Below are 19,143 nucleotides of genomic sequence, written 5' to 3' on the forward strand. Positions count from 1 at the left end.
TTTTACGTCATTCTTGCATTATATCTTCCAGATGGCCAAGAGAACCTGCAGTGGGGCACAGAGGGGTAATTGCCCATTCAATTTAAAATTTTACTGGGAGTTGACCCTCGGCGCCAAACAATCTAAATGAAAAAAAAAATGTCAAGAGAATGCCATGGCACCCCATGGAATTTTTTGTTCCCTAATAAATCAATATTGTTTTCAGTTTGCAAAAATTTGGATTAGAAACTTTTCTTGCTCACATTTTCCTTCTTTTCTGTACTGCATTATAAATTACTACAAGAAACAGAGAGAGAGAGAGAGAGAAATAATAACAAGTAAGAACTTCAGACTGTTGCTGCTAAACAGTTTTGTCTTAAATGCAGGAACAACTGTTCGGAGGCTGGACCTCGTGGCGGGGTTGTTAGCACATCATGCTACGACGCCAGGGGTCCTGGGTTCGAATCCTGGCCTGGGCATGGATGTTTGTGAGTGTCCATTCATCAATTTCATCATATCATCACTCATCTCCATCTTCGCAAATTAGCCAAAAGTGGCACAAAAAAGCGAAGTAAAATAAAACAAATCAATTGTTCGGAGGTAAATGTACGTGCACATTTCAGAGACAATTCATATCATTTTTGCTGATGATTTGTTATGGGGAGGGTGAATTGATTATGTAATGTATTTAAATAATATGTATAATATATACACACACACACTCAATGCAATAAAACTAAAAGGGCGAGATAAAAGGAGGTTTTTCTTTCCACATTGAACTTTCATCAAGGTTTTTGTCACCGTAATCAGAGGGTCTGCGCACGCCTATGTCAATGATATACTTCGAAATAGCTCTTTTTTTTTTTTTTTTAAGAAGTGTAAAGAATATGATAATGGATATGTACATACACACAACTTTGTCTGGTCCAGCACCTCCCCCCCACTCTCCAACAAGCTTCAGTTCAGCTGTGCCCTGGATTTTCACTTATGAAATATAGCAACCCTAATCATACGAAAAGTTGAACCCCCCCTTACGTGAACTATATACACCCATGCATCCTACATAACTGAGGTTATCTATCCACTTATTCAGTACTTTCATATCGAGGTCTCATGTTAGGTTTCTTCTGATAGCAATTGCCTTGTCTTATTCACGTTTTTATTCATAAAGGACTGTCCACTGATATTTAACCCCTCCAACATACTGTTCATTTACTAACAAGTTCGTATTTGTGATCAACATATGTTTGGGGTTTCAACAGGGCTAAATAATGACAACCTTTATATGTTAGGAGACTGCATCCCCCCCATGAAGCGATTATCTCTATATGAAATATTACTGAATTAGATCAGAAACATGCAAACCATGACAATTGAAGGTTTGTGACTAAAGATGTGAATCTCCTGCATCATTTACTTCTCAATCTCTATCACAAATGTCAGTTATATTGAACTTGTGAAAGCTGTTCGTGATGGGTAATCCAAAGCAGATTCTTTTGCATAATTAAATTCATTCAAACTATCCATTCAGTTCTCCCCCCCCCCCTTTACTCTCCATACACACACATAAAATAAATAGCCATTTTTTAGCATTGTTCCCTTTAATCATGCAGAATAATGTCAAAAAATACTGCTGTTTTGTATCACTGATGTAGAAATTTTATACTGCTTTTGTCAATTTTTATTTACCATAAATTTGTGTCCCTATTCATATGCATTCTGCTGGTATCTCTTCCTTCCTTGTTGAATGTCAAGTTATAGTCATTGTAATATTTAAAGAACAAAATGTTGTCTTGAATCTTGACTTTGCACACATCATTTCAGTGAATTCCTCATTTTTTGCAGGTTCCAGAAGTAACTCGCTTGTAACAGCTAGCCAGGCCATATATATTTCTGATGGCAATAAAGCAGCTCCTGCTGCAGTCGTGGGAGTGCAACTTCAACATTCTGCCCTTGTATCTAAATTTCTACACATCACATCAAAGGTATGGCTTTGCTCTTTGCTCTTACGTTTTCATATTAAATGTTACTTTTGTATTTTCTTATGTTATGACATCTTTTCTGCCTCTTTAAGGTATTTACAACAATGGATCAATTGCATGAAGGTGCACTTATACATGAACATCCATGCCCAGGTCAAAACTTGAACGTGGGACCTTCAGTGGAAGAACTGAGTTGGCCACTTAACACACTTACCCACAGAGGTGGTTTTATACTAGGGGTAGAAAAGTACAGGGTGCCCTGTCGCTATGGCACCTAAAAAATTTTACATTCAGTGCTAAAAAATACATATTGTTTTAACATTTTGAGTTTACTCATGGAAGTTTCCATTACCTATATTTAAAGTAACAAGTACAGTATGTGTTTTTTAATGTTTGTGCGTTTTCTGTACCATGTGCATCATTAAATCAGGATAATAAATATGCCATTACAAGTTTTCCCACAGCCAAGTTTTATAATCTGCTGTGATATGGTAGAGTCAGCCGGCCATATAATAGAATGCATTGCATAGTTATTTATGCTGCTACCAGTAGAGCCTTCTTTAGGAAGGCCACTCCGGCGCAAGAATTAATTACTTATAATCCAATTTTGTATTAATTAATACATTAAATGTTCTAAGATCACATTTCAAAATGTGTTGCTTTATCTTACTTGGACTTATGGCGTTCAAGACCTTATTCACCAAAAAAGCTGGCTCCTCAGAAAAGAGACTGACGCCTAAATTAGTGTTTTTTTGTGCCCCTGTTTTAGGCCATGTTATTAGTAACTGCTACAGCCAGTAACTGCACATTTGTAACAAGACAGGTACCTGGGAGCAACTCTGGAGGTCAATGATGTATGCAGGGGGGAGACGATGGGAGTCCAGTGCAAAATTGTCTCTGGCAGTGATACTGCAATGTGATCTGTTGCCTTTGAAATACCGATGACGACAAGTGCCTAGTATCTACCAGATGTACTTTACCTTACAATTAGGCACCTGAGAGATGTAATAAGTGAAAAGGCACCATTTACATCACTGGTGTTTCAGAGGCAACAGAACTCGTTACAGTATCTCCAGCAGAGACAAGTGAACCCAAGGCTGACTCTGTAGCTCAGTTGGTAGAGCAATGACATGGCATGTCAGAGACCCAGATTTGAGTCTTGAATGATACATTTTCCACTTAAATTTCTATGTAGTACATATCCTATCTGTGCTAAATTGCAGGGATAGTAATTTTTATTATAAATTAGTAACAGACACAATTGTGAAGAATTTTACTAAACTTTTCAAGCGAGAGGCACACATATTTCAAGAATATAGTGGTGAAGCAAGAAATTGTTCATCATGATCCTTTCTATCATATTTCCAGTGTGCAACATGCGAAAGGAACTGTTCCTCAGAAGAACTCGAGTGCTACGTGATAGACAATAATGGATACATAATTATTTCAGAGGACCACACTGATACAGGAAAATTTTTTGGGGAGGTTCAGGGATCAGTAATGGAGTCTATGACTGAAAAAAACCTGTTCAGAAAAGTCATTGTTTATGACTACCAATCTGTATGTTTTGAACGAACGTCGTCCATCAATGATGCTTGCACATTTTCAAAGGTAATTAAAATATTTATTATTATTTTTTATTGATATGGATGCCACTGATTGAGATACTTGAGAATTGTAAGAATTTAATAGTAGTTCAGAATATTTATGAATTTTAATACATGTATAAATTTTCCATCACAACTAAATCATAACAATCTATGAGAGTTTTGATTTAAAATATTCATAATTTCATGTGAGATAATGATTTCATCACAAAATCTATTTCTCCCTACAATGTTGTTGCAAAAATAACTAAATAATATTTTGCATAATTTCCAGGATATTTTGCCTCTGCAAGTGTGTATCTACCAATATCAGTTGGCAAGCCTGTCAGAATGCAGGTACTCATGCACAGAAATCTCCCATGTTTATGCAGCTGCAAGTCTCACAGTCTGGCATGGAATGTTCGGCTGTTCAGACACGAATTGTGACAATGGAGGCATTCATCAGAGCAGGTTTCATTCAAGAGATGCAGCAGGCACTGCGATGACAGTCCAATGAGGGTCGCCATCAAACACATGCCAGACCACAATATGGTGAGTCAGACAATAGAGAGAGAATGGCAATGTGCAGAAACAGAAGTCTCCAGGTCGGAGAAGGTGATTCTCTGGCATCCTGATGCTTTTCAGTGAGTGCTCGCTGCATTGCTTTAAGGGAACCCATTCGGATGAATGCCTCCACTGTCATGATTTGTACCTGAACAGGCAAACGTTCCATGGTATACTGATTGCGAAACTTGCAGCTACCTAAGCAAGACTAAGACTACTGTATGTGTGCAACTGCATTCCAACAGGGTTGCCAACTGATATTGGTACACACAACATGTGCCACCCTGTAGTTTTTATGAACATACATATTAACCAATTCTGTAAAATATATAAATAATATGTAGGATCTTTTCAAGACAAAGCCCACCAGAGTAAAGCTCATTTATACTAAAGGAATTAAAGAAATCAATCACACTAGGGGACTCCTCACATTTTACAACAGATTTAAACAATATTGGCACTACGTAGCCAAAAGTCACTGGACACCCATTGCTGTTGGTTCCGAAAGCACCAGGCATGTTATTAACAGGATTAATAAGGCCTCTCTTTGCTTTTATTACAGTGTGTACCCTTCAGCATAACCTCTCCACAAAGTTCTGGTAAAGTACTGGAGGAATATGTTTACATTCTTCCTGTAGTATGGTACATAGATGATGTGAGTTTGTTGGTTGGATGGATCTGGCATGCAACTGATGCTCCAACTCATACCACAGATGTTCGATTGGGTTCAAGTCAGGGCCTTGGGTAGGCTAAATAAGCACTTTCACCTTTTTTTCTTAAAACCGCGATGCAATGGACCTTGCTGTGTGGGCAGGGACATTATTGTGTTGATACAGAAAAGGACCTTTTCCAAACTGTCGCCACAGTGTGGGAAGCATGTTATTGTCTAAAACATCTTGGTACATGCCAGAGATCATTGATTAAAACTAAGGGCCCAAGTCCAAACCAGGAAAAACAGACCCAGATCATTATCTTACTGTCACCAAGTTTCACTGTCGACACAACACACTAGCAAATGCCATTCTTCAGGCATGCACCAGGTCCATACCATACATGCAAGATAATGTACCATGACTCATCAGTCCATAAGACCATCTTCCACTGCTACACAGTCCAACAATGGTGTTTGCACCACTTCAAACAATGTTGAGCATTGGCACATGTGATCAGTGGTTCCTAGCAGGAGAACAACCCAGCAGAGAATCCTATCACTGGCCTCTTACCTGAGCTGTGACTGAAATCCTCTGCAATCATTGATAAGGTTGTCTGATGATTGGTGTACACACTATGCTTCTGAGTTTGCCAGTCTAGATCAGTTAGTGTCTTCAACCTACCTGAGCAATGATTTAGTTCAGTGTTTCAATGATGCTTCCATTTGACAATGACATCACTAACAGTGGGCCAACTGGGGTATTAACATGTCCGAGTTTATGGGCCCTGACAATCATGAGCCATTTGAACACACACAATTTTCTCAGTTTACTAATTGTGCCAGCAAAGAGGTCTAGTGTGTTCGTGTACTTGTGCCTTCAGCATTGACATCATGCTGGGTAAGTTCACGTGGAGCACAGGATGGTCCAGTGGCTAGATAGTGTAGGCAGTGGCAGATCCAGGATTGGCAGTTGGGATTTTCGATTTGGATGCCTGAAGAATGGCATTTGCTAGTGTGTTGTGTCGACAGTGAAACTTGGTGGCAGTAAGATAATGATCTGGGTGTTTTTCCTGGTTTGGACTTGGGCCCTTAGTTTTAATCAATGATCTGCCAGGTAGATTACAGTACCTTAAGCCAGGAAACTATCCTGACATACGTTTTCAATGGTTATGTAAACAATGCTGCTTCAAAGAGAAGCTGAGATGTCGCCTGAGGTCTCGTTGGTAGCATTCAAAACAAGGGTTTGAGAATTCCAATTCTACAGTTGTTCCGGCTAGAGAATGGACTTGGAAATTCTAGTTTTATCTTTTCTGTCGAAAGCCAAAGAGGGTCACATGAACCGCTGAGCCGATCGGCTTTGTAAGTTACTGTGGTGACGCATTGCCAATTTTTTTGTTTCGAGTTGTTTTCGAAACAGGTGGCACCCTCAACAAGGCCAAGCACAGCGGTGCCTAATGGTTGCTGCAGTGCAGCAAGCGAATAGGTCTCCGATTCTCTGCCTCTCCATGAAGGGGGCATGTTGACAGGAAGAGGTGTCGTGTACGACTGGACAAAAATCAGGCGAGTAGCAGCCGGTAGCAACACCGCTTTTTCCCCCTTGAACTGGAGGCAGAAAGTCTGGTTTTTCTCAAGTCCAATCTTTGGCCGGGTGGATTTTAGACCTTTTTTTTCATAATTATCGTAATTAATTCCAACTTGGCGACACGCACATAAAACATTGTATCGTAAATCGGTAAATAAAATGATGACAAACATTACTGTCACTCATTAAATGCACCTGAAGCATACAGGATGATTTAACCATCTTGCTGAGGAAATATTGTTACCTTGTCAGACTGCGATATTTTTTTGGACTACAATGCAGTGAGACAGAACTACTTCATAACTTAAATTGTAAATATCAAATACACTTTCTCCATGCTACTAATAATTATAATATATCAAAACATACATTTAAAGTTAAAATTATTTTAACAAAAATAAAATATTGGTACTGTACCTGATGATATCGAGGCAGATACAGAAGCTAGAAGATCAATACGAAATTTCAAAAATTCACGGAAATTGCCTTCATTGCAAAGTACACCATTAGTTTCATATTCGGAGAGTTTTCCGTCATCCGTGAACCTCTGAAGGGAATGTTTTGACGTCCAAGCAGTGACAGTTTTCACAATAGGTACTAAGTAACCTTTCCCTGTTTTCAGCTATTTGTTCTAGGCGTTTGTTTTGCTGAATATTTATTACATCGAGACTATGTTTCACTTTGCATCTTCAGAAACCATTTCCCACCTTCCACTGCCTTTTTGTGATAATCTTGAGATTCGTGAACGACCAAATCACAATTTTTCCCTGTTAAATTTGAAAAGTCCTTCAAAGGTTTCGTAACTAATTTCCCCGAGTGTCGCATTGTGTTTAACCCCCCGACTTGACCAGATACGAAAATGGGACAAAATTTACACAGGTAGCCCTGAAGGTGATCTGAACTGACAAGTCACTCGAACGATTCGAGATGCTTTTTGGAAGCATGTCGATGGCCATCTTTGTCGCTTTTCCTTTGCAAGTAGAACGGATATTTATATCCAACCGGTGGAACCCAATTGCACCTTAAAATGCCCTCTTTTGAAAAATCATCTATCTGTCCCCCCAGGAATTTTCCAATATCAAAAACATCAATGTTTTGAACTCTCTGAGCTGTTTCACTTTCCGCGCAAATTGCGGTCGAATCTGTAGATTCTGCACTGTCACATAAAATATCCTCATCCAGACTAAAACAGAGAGAGCTAACTGAATTTACTCCCTCCCCATTTTCATTGCTCCCTTCCGTAGCCTTTTTTTTTAAAAAAATAAAAACTCTCTATTGTCCTTGACTGGAGTTTTCTTTCAGCCGTTGCTAATTTTTTCCTATCTTCACAACTCATATCTTCAATGTAAAACATAAATCACAAATAAAGTAAGAAACACAAACACCTGTCACAGCACCAACGGCACTCTTGCAAGCTACATCTAGCGCAATAATAACAAATGCGTATTTGTTTTTTACACTACGGCACACTATCACGATGGAAACGTATCGCACCAAACTACACTACCAATTCACTCGATCGGAAAAGAACACGAGAACAGACAAACCCAAAGTTACGTTGACTGGTGCCGGCTGGACCCACCCTCAAGTCCAGCGTGGGTATCATATTACCGTGCATGTCCAGCTAAGACTGCGACTTTTCGGTGCTGACTGAAATGTTTCTTTTTTTTTCTCCTGGTCAGTAGCAGAGGGAAGGAAACCAAAATTTCACTTCAACAGGGAGTGTAACTAAGTTCCTGTTTTGGAAAATCACGTTTATCTTGTTAATGAGGGAAATGTAACTTAAAAAACATACATGCAGCACTTAAATTATTATTAATATCAATCATTATTATATCTCCCAAAAATCCATCATCAGGGCAGTTGGGGGGGTGATCAACAGATCGCAGTCCAGAATATTTTTTACATACTTTACAAATGGCCCTATGTGTCTCCCCATGGTCATGCAGATGACATCCAAACAATACTCCAACATACGTGATGAATTTGAATTACCCTGTACATGAATGGATTTTTTACTGATTACCAAACCACTGATGTGCATACATGTAATATCTTATACAGATTTTAGTTCAAATCATTATTGTGTATTTGTGCAAATCTGAATATAACAATTATCAGATATTATTTCATTTATTCTCTGCACTAAACAGCCCATCCATTACTTCCAATGGTTAGTGAAGTGGATCTTCGGCAAAGTTCTGTGGGTTCTAATACAGACCAATCTGCACCATTTGATTTATGGAGATTGGACTTTCGCTAATGAAGATGGTAAGTCTAAACTGAAACATCAAGAGGTATCTACAGGGTGACTATAAAGTCTGGATATATATATTTTACTGCATTTTAAGGACTGGACAATGTGTTTAATTATGGTAATTAATTAATTAATACCTGGGACTACCGATTATAGACTGCACATTGAACATACAATAATGAACTTTCATGTGCACATACTGTTTCTTATATATCAAAAACCTAAATCTTGATGCGTGTGTATTTACCTATGTTCACATTATGGTCACCCTGTATGTAATCAGTTAATTTCAGTGGCATGCTCAGGAATTTCATATGAAGAGAAGGTAGCGAAGAATATGTATTCAGTAGTCAAGCCAAAATGTATCTGTTTAATAAAAAAAGAGGAAGCAACTTTAAGCAAAGCACTTCCTGAGCATGTAACTGGCTAAGTAAATACTCTACCACTTGCACTTTTCACATTATTTATTATTATACATCTCTTCTGCCTCTTGTGGGTAAAATGATGAAATAGCTTAGAACAAACATCATGTTGTCATCCATACCTTATCCAGGATTCAAATTATTATTGCACCTGGCACTATAGTACAATATGCTAGCTCTTCTGTCGCAGAGGGCAATTAACAATTTGAAAAACTCAAATCTGATTTTTAACAGCCTGATAACTTATTGCACTTTCTTCTATGACTTCACTGCTGAAATTGGTCTTGGCTTTCCCTAGACGTTGCCTCCTGTAGTCACTTTTCTGTGATTTTACTTTTCAATTTGTAACACACAGCCTCTGCCTTGCATTTTCTAACATATGCTTTTAAGTAATATTGTTCAAAATTAGTGGTTCCAGTTTTGTGACTAAATGAGTCTATCAGATTGCCAATTTTAGTAACTAGAAATTTGATCCTTGTACACATGTTCAAAAAAGTGCATACTGTCTTTAATTTTTTGATTGTAGAAACATGGATTAATGGCAATGTCTCTTTGACCAAACAATTATATACATCATCAGCATTATGTTGGGTAAAATTAATGACAATAACCACAAAAATTGCACAGCCTGGTTTCGAATCAAGAACCTTTAGCTTAGCAGTAAGAATCAATCTGTCTTCCTTACAGTGTCAATCACTGAAACCTTTCAGCAGGTTTTCAAAGAATTATACTAATAATAAAGTTTGTTTTAGTGTCACTTTATGTGCAGATAGGCCAATCGGGACTGAACCTATAAAATGGTATCTGAACAACTGTGTGTCTCCATCAAGTATTGAACCTGGGACCTCTTGCTTACAATGTAACGATGTTGCCATTACGTCATCAGGGAGCCCTGATTATGCTGACAAAAAGGTGTCACCTTACAATATGCATTTCAATGCAAAAAATGAAATATTTTAAATTATATCCGAATATACAGATTACCTAATTGCGTTATCATAAAAATCATTGCACAATTATGGTCCTGTAGACACTAATGTTGGAATCTGATTTTTTTCATTGAATATTTTGGCAACTTGGTAGAACCTAAAGGTTGATTGATGTTTTAAGTCCACTTTATGCACAGTAAGGCTAATCGGGACAGTTTAAAGTTGGATCCAAACCACTATGTGGCTCCTACGGGTATCAAACCTGGGACCCCTTGATTACAAGGCTGTAATGCTACCACTGCACCATTGAGGAGGTCCTGGCAGAGCCAAAAGGTTAAGCATTAGTTGCCATATGGTGAATACATATTGAAATCACTCTTCATAAAAATATGCCCACCTTGCTTTAGCAGAATATTTTTAACCAAGCATGAGCAATTTAGTTTAAAGTTCATACTTTATCTTCGGGAAACACTATTTTTTTACTTCTTACAGATATATATGACACTCCAGACAGAATATATGATGACAAGCTAACTACAACTCGCATTGATCCGAGTGTTCCGATTAACAGAACGAGGCCGCAGCCATGTGACAAAATCGCAGAACTTTATCAGTATCAGAAATCTGAACGATCTGAACCAACGCACCATAGGAAAAAGCAGCACAGCATGAAATCTGAAGCTTCTGATCCTTGCTGGTAAGTAATAATATAAAACTATAAGTAGATTGATTTGAAGTCCTTACTATACTCATTGACAACCTAACTTTGCAGTGAGTTATGGGCAGAATTTCCAATGCGAAGCGTTTGATTAAAAAGAGAAGGATTTTAAAAAGCTTGACGGGAAACATGGAGTTGAATGTCTCGGAAACTTCGTTCATTGCAGAACACTGGAATAAATTAAATAATGAAAATGGTAACATAGATGCAGTATGGAATTTTCTTTTTCACAAATGTAGTAAGCCACCATCTTTAAAATTTAATGTAACAGAAAACATCCAGAAAGTGTGAAAACAATGATGAATTTGAATTACCTGATGATATTTGGGATTCATAATTTTAAAAAAAAAAAAAAAGTGATCAAATAATTTTTATCTGAAATAAAAATAAAACATACTACTTCTTTTCACAGTTAAGTTGGTATATTACAACAATGTAACATTGACAACATCCATTATATAACGGATTATTTTTGTTTAAAAAATTGCTAACCATTGTTATAACTGTATCTTTAGTCAAAATGAAAATAAATGTCTGATGTCCTCCTGAAACGTCACAATGAAAAACGGTTTTCTAATGCTTGTAATAACCGTAAACTACAGGAAAATAATTCTACAAAGCAAGCAATGTGTACATACAAGAAAAACTAGTATTTTCCTGTGTACAATATTAGTATGAACAGTTTATTATGAGGTATAACGAACAGAAAATTTCTAACTATGTAAAAATAAGTTTCAAAGACACACAAGCATTGGCACTAGCATCACATTAACTGCACTGTGAAAACCTGTAGTTTCAAATTATCTCGGTGCTAGTATTGGTACCCCGTATCTCCACCATGAAGCGTGACTCAAATAAATATTGGGGATCAAGAGTCACCGAGATGTATCAAATTATAAAGCGAGAGGTTTACGGTTCATAACTACTGTAAAAAGGGACCGCCCCGGTAAATGAAAGACAAGATTAAGTATAACTAAGTGAGTATGCTCTCACCACACTTATCATACCTGCACGTTGTTCCTGAAGAGACCTGTCCTAGACAAAGATGTACGTTGTGTCTACACTCTTCACTGTTCGTACTTCGACTCTGACCAACGTTCCTCCGTTATCCTGTGCCAAGTGTATCGAAAGAATTATCTGAGCAAACTGAGACCGATGTCCTTCCGGACTTCTCTTTTATACTTCTGCCGGACTAGAGGTTATTCTCCTCAAGTCCTCTATCGGCGAGGTGTACTTTCGTAACCTCCCATAACCCAGGGCATTCCTGGGATAACTAAAGGCAGTCGATGAAAGCGACAGGTTAATGAACAGAGTAAACAGAGCATAAAATGAGCCTCTTCTCTAACTTCACTCATTATACCTCATCAATATAGTAAGATTAAGTAGTGGTAGTAAGAGTGCTTACAGTTTCAGAGCCTCAAAATCCATCAATTTTATCTACTGAAATATGGTACTTCTTTCATAATATCATTATTATTATAGTGGAACCTTGATTTTACATTTTCAGAAAATTAAAAATGCAGGAAGGCGTAAAATCTGGTAAAATTTAGAACACATGTCTTAATAAAGATTGAATCTACGGGGACATCCAGAAAGTAGTACCCGTTCGGTAATAAAAAAAAGCAAAATAAGTTAGTTGAACAAAACCTTTTTACTCTGAAAGTAGATATATTGAGCAATTTTTATTACATAGGCACCAAAGGCACAGAGACAAGTTTTTCTTTACACTTCTGCCACCAGTCCATTGGCGGAAGGATATGCATATGGCATTGCAGTAGTGGTTGTGCACATGTTTCTGTGGGCAGGCAAGATAAACAAGAAAATCGAGGTGGAAGGTTTGGGAACACCTGGCCTACATCCCTGATTTCACTTCTAGTGATTATCATAGTTTACAAAGTTAAAGGAGTTTTTGGGAGGAAAGTGCTTTTGACAACGAATATCTTCAGAAAATGGTAATCGAGGTGGGAGGTTTGGGAACACCTGGCCTACATCCATGATCTCACTTCTAGTGATTATCATAGTTTACAAAGTTAAAGGAGTTTTTGGGAGGAAAGTGCTTTTGACAACGAAAAGCTTCAGAAAATGGTATCTGCAAAGACTGGCGGCAGAGATGCATGACAAGGGTATACAAAAACTTGCCACCTGGTACAGTAAGTGCCTCAATACCATGGGTGCCTATGTAGAAAAATAGCTCAAGTTATGTACTTTCAGAGTGAAAAGGTTTTATCAACTAACTTCTTCTGTTCTTTTTTATTACTAAATGGGTACTACTTTCTGGACATGCCTCGTATAATATGAAAAAAAATGTAAAATCCAAGAATGTAAAATTAAGGTTCCACTGTACTTCTATTTGACTGTTGCACATATAGTATTGAAGGTTTGTCTTCTAGGAATTACATCATGGAGGACATTCCTCATAGCAATCTGCTTCTGGTGGTTGTAAATAGGGAATGTGTCGCAGACAGAGGTGCAGTGCTGAGTGTAACTCCAGAGGAAATATACTACAATGGCACTCTCTCATGCTATAAACAGAACAGCCTCTACGTAAGTCGGAAGAGGTTACCAGATTGCATTAACAAACATGAAAAAGTAAGTATACATTTAGAAATGCTAAATAAGTCTTATTATTTGTATTACACAAAATCAGTTTTTCTAGAGTTGAGCTCATGTGATCCCAGCGGTATCAGAAAGTATCGATTAGATTTTATATACTGATACAGGCTGAAACTTTTCTCGTATTTTCGTCTTTTACTGAGTCTGAAAAAATACTGCGTAGCACTTTCAAAGACTGTAATTACCCTAGAAGTTATCCAGGATACAAAGTTTACATTTATTTTTAATCAAGATTGTGTGAAAACTGTATTTTGTGATTACAAAACAGGTATTTTATATTCTGATACAATTTGTGAATATTTTGATTGATGCAAAATTGGTAAATTGATGCATAAAATAGGAACGGAATACTCATCCACTAATATTATTCAATATTTTGAACAACTTTTAATTGTTACAATTTTTAAGCATCAGTATCGGTAGTAATCAGTAAAAGTGTCGGCATCGGTTCAATGTGCTATCGGCTCAGGCCTAAAATCAATCCTTTCTGATTGTACCCTATATTCCATTCTCAATATTAAGGACAAAAATAAGTACTGTGTGAGACTGGCTATAATAAATTAGTTTCTCTAAGTGCATTGCATTAACATGTGCAAAATTGTCTTCTCTTTCAGGAGCAAGACATCAAAGATTTGTGTGGAGGGAAAGGGAAGATACAATTAAGCTTGATGAATCTGGCACTGTGTTGGTTACTAATAATTCTGTTCAAATTACCGCAAGAGGATGGATCATGAGATCTCTTTCCATTATGAAATTGTATTTATCTGTGATATTACATCAATTATGGACTGCAATTTTTCTTTGCAACATTCAGAGCTGTGAAAATGATGGCTTGCTTATTAACTTCTACATTGCTCCAAGCATTTTGAGTGCATTAACATTAATTATGCCTAGATTATTTTTCCCTGTTGGAAATGTAATATCTGCACCTTCATTAAGATGCTCTCATTACATAAGGTTTGAATACTGATTCTATCATGTTGGTACTAGTGTTTGTTGTCAACATATATAAAAATATGAACATGCTGTTTTTCATGGAAAATTTTATATATTACTGTTAATATATTACAAGAACATTTCAACTTGTATTCTAGTTGACTAAAAAAAAGAGTTTAAGCAAGTTTTTTTATTGTAATATTAGTACCAATAAAAATTCACATTTATTACCTTCGCATTATTTAAGACCAAATCTTAATCTTACCAAAGTCAGAAGATAAAACTGGAAATTTAGGATGGAATATGAAATAAAGACAATATACATTTTCAGAAAACTAATATTCTATCAAACTGATAACTAAAAATGGTTCATTCACTTCTTCTATTACTGCACAAACCCAGGTGATCGCAAAGGTTTTGCCTTGGAAAAAACTGCATGTGTAGGCAAACCAGGTTGTTAGATTTTTCTTGTATGCATGTATTCCTTCTATTGTAGAATTATTTCTCTTGTATTTGTCTGATGTGTTCTCCCAAAACATTACATCAAAAATAGGTTATATGAATTATACATTTATGTTCATAAAAATAAATTAGCAGAATTTTGCAATTATGGGCTATTTATAGAAATATCTAATCTGTAAAATAATTAGTAACGTAGATAGATGTCCATACTAGGTAATTAAGGCAAAACCTTGACAGTCACCTACTTACTTAAATTAATTCCAAGGGTTATTTATGGAAAATTTGGAATTTTATATCAGCACTTTATTACATTGGTGCTGGCAAAGATGAGTTATTTCATAATAATTTTTGATTTTCACACTTGGAACAAGCCAATCAGCAGTAAAGTTTCACACTGTAGCAGCATGACAAGCTGCACAAGCCTGCGTTCGATTGGTGAAATCCTCAAACGATACGTATCACCTTTCACTTCGATGTGAAATCACCCTATGTCTTTCACATTTCTATGTACTTTACCACATTTGCATTTCTTAGAACTGGTGTTACCACCAAGTTACCACACTAGAATGATCCAATGAAAGTTGCAAGTTAAAATATTACCAGCAATAATAAATATTACTTTAGTGTCTACAGGAATCATACTGGTACCAACAACACAATAAGGTGTAAAATCATAATCTGAAATTATTTATAATATTTCATTTTCTGCAATGAAATGCACGTTGTAAGGTGAAACCTTTTTGTCAACATAATCAGGCCTCCCTGATGTCATAGTAGTAATGGCATTGCCTCGTAAGCAAAGGGTCCCAATTTCGATACCCGGTGGAAATACATAGTAGCATGGATCCCACTATGTTTCTACAAGATTTAATAAAGAAGGTCTACATTTCAGAATAAATTCACTAAGAGAACTTGTATTTGTTCATATTTTTGTTATTGTTTGTTGCATTTCTGCCACTTTTGGCTAATCACAATGATGAGGATGAGTGCTGATTACATAAAAGTGATGAAGGGATACTCGCAAAGAACACCCATTCCCAGGCTGGGACTTCAGGAACTTTGGTTGCAAGATCAAAAGTCAACCACTTAATATGGTTGACCACCAAGCCAGCTGCCTGTATCTGATTCAACACCAAGTGATCGTCAACATTCCATATAGTCCCGATAAATAAATGGGACGTTTTTCAGGATGAGCGAGAAACTAATGCTCTGAAACTGTTAATTACCAGTTCACTTGATTTGTGAGTATAAAAACAATGAACACATTCAGTTAGTGCTATCTACAGTATTTATCATTTGAAAAAGTGACAAAAGAGTAATGAAATAAATGTATCTGTCTGAATATTATTAGAATAATTCAATTTAAATTGACTTAGTAGGATAGTGGCATAAATACGAGAGGGAAGAAGAGTCTTGATGAAAAACGTAGTGGTAACAAACCTTTAGGAACAATTCACTATAATAAGTTCACGTTTCATTTTTTATAGCAGTTTCTGTTCGTAATCGATTTCTCCACCTGTTTGGTAGCTTCATCAGGCATGTACTGTCTTGCTGCGGGTGGCACAGTTCCTTTTCTCCCACTCGCATTCATGGCAGAACTAGTTGATGCAGGCCTTTCAATTTCTGCTCCTCCGGTATGGTCGTGGTACTTCCTTCTTTCACCCAATACAAGGCACAAGAAGGAAGTACCATGTCCTTGCTGGATGAGCAGAAAGTGAAAGGCCTGCATCAACTAGTGTTGCCACGAATGCAAGCAGGAGAAAAACGAACTATGCCACCCGTAGCAAGACAGTACATACCTGACGAAGCTATCAGACAGGTGTTGAAATCCATAGCAAACAGAAACTACATGGAAAAATAAAACTTGAACTTGTTAACCTTTACTCTGCCGAGGGGGTCGTCAAAAAGACACCCCAGTTTCGCCGAGGCCTTTGGCACGAATTTTTAATTCGTACACTTATTTGACAAAAAATGTTATAACTCGTAGACTATTTGACCAATCTACTTCGGGTAACTTTTGTTTTGCAGCTAAAACATCAGGGCATGCAACCGTGCAGAAATCAAAATGCCAAAGCCAATAAGAGGGGTTGGGTGGGCCGTGGCCCCCAACTTTCAATGAAAAAAATCATAAAAATTGGGAGTTTTTCACATATTCTATAATGTAATGCATCCAGGAACATGAAATGACTTTTATTCGGTTGAGAAAGGACCATTCTTTGAAAATAAGGCTAAAGTTTGCCTCCCCTTCCCAAAATAGCAGGGGAAGAGGGAGCAAACTCCCCATTTTTATGATTTTTTTCATTGAAAGTTGATGGCCGCAGCCCACCCAACCCCTCTTATTGCCTTTGGCACTTTGATTTTTGCAGTTTCATGCCCTGATGTTTTAGCTGCAAAACAAAAGTTACCCAAAGTAGATTGGTCAAATAGTCTACGAGTTATAACATTTTTTGTCAAATAAGTGTACGAATTTAAAATTCGCGCCAGCTTCCATACGTAAGTTTGGGGTTGGGGGAGGGGGTGCATCCACATTACATGCCAAAACTCCATTTAACCCACTGTAAGTGTTTCCGACCTAAAAGAAAAGTATCAAGATAATAAAAAAAAACAGGAATTTTGTAATCAGCTGCATGGTCGATATATCGACCAAAATACGAGTAAAGGTTAAGAGTGAATTACCTCTTTCCATGTAACCGCCACGTCGATATCTTTAGATACAATTTAGGAACAACGTTAAGACAGACCTGAAGGAAATCAGCACGTATGGTTAACATTGGACTGATCTTGCCCCAGATAGATGTTTGTTTCTCTGGATATATACCTTCAGGTTTGGAAATGCAGACTGTTACTTAATGTACAGGAAAAACAAGTTTTATTACCTACAATTATATTCATGTACAAGTAAAAGAAACAACTAAATTTTCAGTTCTCCATATGTCATGTTACACTGTCAAGGAGTTGAGTCAAGTAGTCTCTCCTGGCTTTCTCATCCAACCTGGAGATCATACTATCCAATAATGCACCACCACCAAGAAAATCAACAATGCTGTGTTGATTTTCTGATAACCTATGATCTGTGATTCGATCTTGATTGAAGTTATACGTTCTGATCTTTTCTGCTCTGGAACTTGTTCCAATCTAAAAATGAAAAAGAAAAACTTGCATGTTGTGCAAGCCACTTACATGCACGTAGCAGGTATGATAAATGCAGACAAACTTTTTTGCAGATAAAAATATACTCTTGTTTCTATCAGATTTGAATGTTATCAGAATATATACACTATATGATAGGGATGAACCGATATGAAAATTTGGCTGACACCTATAACCGATCCAATACAAGATTCCAAATAGTTCATTGACCTCTTCAAAAAATGTATGTTACCAGATGGACCTATTTTTTCGCAATGCAAAGCAAACATTTACTTTAAAAAAGTAAAGAATGGAGATTATATGTTTATATTCATAAAAATTATAACAAAATGGTGCAACATTGCACTAAATTGTAAGATATCGATAATGATAAAGAACCGATTAATCTGTCCCATTCCTAATATATGATATTTCTGCAACAATACATGAGCATACAGGATTTTATTTGTTTAACAATATCAAAATGCAGAAATACGGCATTTTATATTAGAATGTAGTAACACTTGATGAGTAAAGTAGTAGGAAAATTATTTTTAAAAAAATACAAATTACTGTTTATAATAATCTGTTGAATAGTGTTGTAGGAATGGATATATTTTCTGGAACAGCACTGTACCAGTTAATTGGCCTGCAGATCAGTGAATGTCAGACATAGGTTTAGATAGGGTGATAAGGAACTCAGAGATGATGTTTCTGAAGTGAACACTTACTCTCACATGAACATGTATTGTTTACAGAGAAATTTCAGATCAAGTTTACGTCTTTTGTCATCTGCTTGCATATTTAGCATTCACTGATGGACTTTTGATGTGGTAGATGATTTTCATTACTATTGATTCAATACAAATGAAAAAATAACTCCTCAGTACTATGAAAAGTTGATCAGTCATTCTGAGGTATAATAATAATAATAACTTCTGGTGAGAGAGGAGTTAACATTTAAACCATGCTGTCTATTAACTTTGAAGGTTGCCTATATTCTGTGTTACCTTGGATGCTGTACAATCATTTTTCAATTTCCACCAATCGATGAAGCTTTTAGTGATTCAAATTACCATTGCTGCTCTTGGTGACTGATACTTAAGATGAAATTTTAAGCTGGCAAGGTTGTATTATGTGGAGTTTTATATGCTACAGTGCTTGAAAAACTGCAAGAAAATCTCAGTGGACTGAAATTGGGAAATGTTTACTGTGAAGTCTAACTCTGCATGCCTTATTTTGGTATGCATTTTTGTTTTGTATTTTTCCCAAATATTCCATGAGGACAACATATGAATTATATCAAAACGTGACAGAGGAGGATTTGGGTGG

At 36.7% G+C, this 19,143-nt stretch overlaps 2 protein-coding genes across 5 annotated transcripts in view; one reads left to right on the forward strand and one right to left on the reverse strand.

Moving 5' to 3' along the window:
- stj (voltage-dependent calcium channel subunit straightjacket) overlaps positions 1 to 14,420 on the forward strand; it is a 113,675-nt gene extending 99,255 nt beyond the window's left edge. Inside the window, exons 23-28 of one of the 2 annotated variants that reach the window (XM_083132311.1) lie at positions 1,825 to 1,964; positions 3,330 to 3,572; positions 8,499 to 8,616; positions 10,446 to 10,650; positions 13,062 to 13,260; positions 13,899 to 14,420. In XM_083132311.1, coding sequence (XP_082988437.1) covers positions 1,825 to 1,964; positions 3,330 to 3,572; positions 8,499 to 8,616; positions 10,446 to 10,650; positions 13,062 to 13,260; positions 13,899 to 14,018 — 1,025 coding nt within the window. In that variant the 3' untranslated portion in view covers positions 14,019 to 14,420. The remainder of the gene's footprint in view (positions 1 to 1,824; positions 1,965 to 3,329; positions 3,573 to 8,498; positions 8,617 to 10,445; positions 10,651 to 13,061; positions 13,261 to 13,898) is intronic. The other variant, XM_083132321.1, reaches the window with a different exon arrangement.
- The window catches only part of mRF1 (mitochondrial translation release factor 1), a 109,000-nt gene that overhangs the window by 63,034 nt on the left and 26,823 nt on the right, over positions 1 to 19,143 (reverse strand). For 2 of the 3 annotated variants that reach the window (XM_083132342.1, XM_083132333.1), the window contains exon 8: positions 17,535 to 17,817. The exons of the other annotated variant lie outside the window; for it this stretch is intronic. In XM_083132342.1, coding sequence (XP_082988468.1) covers positions 17,617 to 17,817 — 201 coding nt within the window. In that variant the 3' untranslated portion in view covers positions 17,535 to 17,616. Of the gene's footprint in view, positions 1 to 17,534; positions 17,818 to 19,143 lie in introns of those variants that run through there. 3 annotated transcript variants of the gene reach the window in all.

This window comes from Lepisma saccharinum, chromosome 1, assembly GCF_977018435.1.
Source record: "Lepisma saccharinum chromosome 1, izLepSacc3.1, whole genome shotgun sequence".
NCBI classification, from domain to species: Eukaryota; Metazoa; Arthropoda; class Insecta; order Zygentoma; family Lepismatidae; genus Lepisma; species Lepisma saccharinum.